The 4,275-nt window shown below is 41.8% G+C and overlaps 1 protein-coding gene across 2 annotated transcripts in view; it reads right to left on the bottom strand.

Moving 5' to 3' along the window:
* Esr2 (estrogen receptor 2) overlaps positions 1 to 4,275 on the bottom strand; it is a 76,721-nt gene that overhangs the window by 57,046 nt on the left and 15,400 nt on the right. For both annotated transcript variants that reach the window (XM_004624792.2, XM_004624793.2), the window contains exon 3: positions 1,802 to 1,974. In XM_004624792.2, coding sequence (XP_004624849.1) covers positions 1,802 to 1,974 — 173 coding nt within the window. The remainder of the gene's footprint in view (positions 1 to 1,801; positions 1,975 to 4,275) is intronic.

Here is a 4,275-nt window from a genome sequence, read left to right as displayed (position 1 = left end):
CCCCAGTACTGCAATTTTTTTTTTTTTTTTTAGTGGGGAAATTCTTAATAGCTAAAACTTCCAAGTAGCCTGTATGTCCACTGACCAATGAATAAGTAAAGAATATAGTATTTATACCCAATGAAGCAATGCTGTGCTGTAAAGAAGGATAAGCTCGAGTATTTGTAGGTCCATGGACGTACCTGGAGATCACAATGTTACTGAGCTAAATCACACAGCTTAGATATCACGTGCTCTATACGAGAAGCCCCAAGACCGGGTGTGGTGTTGCGTGCCTGTAACCCCAGCACCTGGGAGGCTGGAAACAGGAGGATCACTACAGCTCCGAGCCGTGAAGTGAGACCCTGTAGACCCCGTGCTAAATACATTAAAAAAGGAAGCACAAAATATTACTGAAGAGCAAAATAAGAGATAATAGGAAACAAGAAGACAGATTTTTTGTAGAGGTAGTGGGAGAGCAGAGGAAAAAAGAATTAAAAAGAATTATGATATGTTAAGCACAGGTGATAATTCCCCATGAGGAATTAATCATTATGCACTGGGTACATATACAAATTTTAAAAAACTGAAAAAAGAATCTGACATTCCTGACTGATGCAGTAGCAACAAATAACATCAGGAAAACTAAATTTCAATTATAATCAGCTATAGTCTCAAGGTCCAAAGATATTTTAAGCAGACAGATGACTACTACAGCAAGCAGGAAAAAAAGAGTCTCTTTTTAGGATATGGCTAGTTTTAGAAAGTCAAAATTTCCTTCAGAGCTAAAAGTCTGAAACCTCAGCAGGATGACGAGCTCAAGAATCACACCAAAAATTAAGTTCTGAATCTCAGAAAATCTGACTTGTCCTAGTAGATAGCAGGGACCTGGACCAGCCTTCTAATCTATATGATGATCATATAGCTATCCGCATGCTACAAACTCCTGTAAAGTTGCTGTTTTTAACTAATTAAGAACATGAGTCTCAGGCTCTGGTAGAACAGGGGAGGGAACAGATAGAAATAGGATGTTGCCTAAGAAAGGTAAGTTACGAGGGACATGTTATAAGTGAGACGGAAAAGAACACAAGCCAGTAAGAAAGTGTCCCCGGGCTTGGTAAGGGAGGGAGAGGTAGCAAGGACCCATGCTTGGCGGACTGGCCTTGAAGCCAGACATTCACTTAAAAGTGAACTCAGGAAGTGATTTAAAAAACAAACAAACAAAAAATAATAAACCTTAGTCCAGAAGGAATTTGGAGGTTAGGAAAACAGTGCAATCCTAGACCAAAAAACAAGAGTGTTTTGGAGGGAAGATCCTGCCGTTGAATTCCTGATTTGTGACCATTTCCACAGAATGTAGTAATTTTCTTTCCCCGAGGAGCCAGCACACCATCAGGACTGGGGGGCATGCCCTATACTAAACTGCAGTCAAATGAAGAAATAATCTTTGCAACTCCTAACAAGTACACATTTTTTTCCAAGTGGTGTCTTCCTAAAGTTGTAACTAGACATCTCCCCAAATGCTAGTGGGCAAAGGTGACTTAGCTGTCTAGTCTTCAGGTTGGGGGTAAAAACCACGCAATTAAAGAGACAGCTCTGTGCTTGAGACAATCCAGCACCCCAGCTGTTCTACTCATTCCCAAACACATGCTCTTCTGACCTCTCTGTCAGATACACAAAATGTACCAAATAGGCCAGCGGTGAAATCTCTACCAGGTCATCTCTGTTAAACTGTTGAAAGCAAAAGTGGGAAACTAAAGACGCAGTTTAACTTGAAATGAAAGCATGAAACACTTAACCTGAAAGAGAGCAGCTCTCTTACCTTGAATGCTTCTTTTAAAAAAGGCCTTACATCCTTCGCACGACCAGACTCCATAGTGATAGCCAGACGCGTAGTCGCTGCAGACTGCGCAGAAGTGAGCGTCCCTCTTGGACGCTGGACTGGTAACGGGGCTGGCGCAACTGCCTGCGCTCATCTTCCTTTTCAGCGTCTCCCTGGGAGGCAAAGACAATATCCACTGTGAAAGGATGAAATGGAAACGAATGGCGCAAACACTGTCTAACTTACGACTCATTTGGCCCTTCAGTGCTCTAACAAATATATTTTAAGAAATATGGTAGAGCAAAGCCATTGTGACTGACAGCAGGCCAGAGCAAGCCATGGGTGGGGAATAAACACAAGGGTAGGCGCACTTGTGCCCATCTCGTGCACTGAGAAAGTGCCAGAGGGAGTGGAGGGAAGGGGTCACGAGGCTCCAGGGAGGAGTGCAGAGCCGAGTCCAGAGCACCAGGGGGCCCAAAGCACACCTAAGGGGTCCCCAATTTTGCTAGGGGTTTCCTATGAAAAGCGAACGATAGAGGTATTACTAAATTACAAATTAAGGTAATTTTCCCATGGCTTACTTTGCTCCAACATTTTAATTTTTTGCAGCACCAGGGATTGAACTCAGGACCTGCATTCTGAGCTACATGGCCAGCCCTGTTTTTTTATTATTATGTTTGAAGGGGGCCTGCCCCTTAGCTCAGTTCTTCAAGTGGCTGCTTCAACAAAGCAGTCAGGCTCAGGTTGCTGTGGTTCGATCCCCAGAACTCAAGCCAGCCAAACCTGCCCTGAAGGCATTCGGAGAAAAAAAAATCCTTACTATTTTTGAGACAGGCTCTTGCAAAAATACCCACACTGGGCTTGAATTTATAATCTTCCTGCCTCAGCCTCTCAGAGTGCTGGGATTACAGGTGTGTGCCACTATACTTGGCTAAAAAAAATTACTTTTACTCATTTATAGAATTTTACTTATGGGGGCCGGGGAGATGGCTCAGTGGAACAAGCACTTCCCCAGCAAGCGCAAGGGTCTGAGTTCAATCCCCAGTTCCGAAAATAAAATAAAATTTTACTTACATACTTATCTAACTATGCATTCACCCATTCATTTATTCTGTGCTGCTAGGGAACAAACCCAGTGCCTTGTATTTCTAGGCAGTTGCTTTACCCCTAACACAATAATTACTTAAAAATTACCTACAATACTCATTTTATCTTACCATAAGTAAATAAAACTTTATAATTTTTGGTGGCTAGGGAGATGGCTCAATAGAATAAGTGCTTCCCTGGCAAGTGCAAGGGCATGAGTTCAATCCCTGGTTCTGAAAAAAAAAAAAAGAAATAAAAAAAAAAAAAACAACTATAATTTTTTTTTTTGTAATCTTGTATTTATTTGGTACAGGATCTCACTATGTAGCACAGACTCATAGTAATCCTCCTGTCTCAGTCTCCCCAGTACTGGGATTAAAGTCATGTACTACCACACCCTGTTTCAGTGGCCAGCTCAGCAGGCCCAGCACTACACGAGGTACCAGGGATCAAACCTGAGTCCTTGTGCTTGCCAGGCAGGCACTTAGACTGCTGAGCTATCTCCCCAGCCCCAATAAAACATTTTTTAAAATGAAAATTTAGCAGGCCTTGCTGGTGCACACCTGTAATCCCAGCACACTGGAGTCTAAGGCAGGATGATTATAGTAAATTTGAGGCCACCCTGGGTTATATGGTAAATTCGAGCCAGCCTGAATTATAAAGCAAGACCCTGTCTCAAGAAAACAAAAATGAAAAGACAAATTAAACTATTGTTTATTTTCTCAAAGTTCTGTTTTATCTTTTGTGTGATGGGGATTGAACTCAGGGTCTCATGAATGCCAACCAGTGGTTCTACCATCAAGACCCTGATTTCTCATAGTTTTATGATAACATTTGAAAGTAATGAATTTTAATATCTAACATGCTCTAATTTATTCCACTGATCTCAGTAGTTTATCTCTCCCTCATCTACAGACATAGACATTAAGATTATAACACTTAGGCTAAAATAATCTATCATATTACCTTGCACTTAAAATATTCAAATATTCTTCTTAACATCAGGAAGTTTCAATAGAAACCTGCATTTAAGTAGTTTCCCACCAATCTTTTTTTTTTTTTATGTATTTGGTACAGAATCTCACTACACAGCTCAGACTCATAGTGATCCTCCTGTTTTCATCCTCCCCAGCGCTGGGGTTACAGGTGTGTGCCACCAGCCAGTTCTCAGTGGCCTGCTCACCCCACCTGGGGCGGGGCCAGCACAGCATGTGGTGCCAGGGGTCAAATCCCAGTCCCCACACTTGCCTAAGTAGGCACTTAGCCTGCTGTGCTATCTCGCCAGTCCCTCCCACCAATCTTTATAAAAAGTCATTTCGGCTCATCATTTTAAAAGCTTATACCAATTACCTTTTAAGTTTTCTTTTCTTTCTTTTTTTTTTTTTTTT

Source organism: Octodon degus, unplaced genomic scaffold (genome assembly GCF_000260255.1).
Source record: "Octodon degus isolate 3935 unplaced genomic scaffold, OctDeg1.0 scaffold00007, whole genome shotgun sequence".
Lineage (NCBI taxonomy): Eukaryota > Metazoa > Chordata > Mammalia > Rodentia > Octodontidae > Octodon > Octodon degus.
This window is presented reverse-complemented; position numbering and strand designations above follow the sequence as displayed.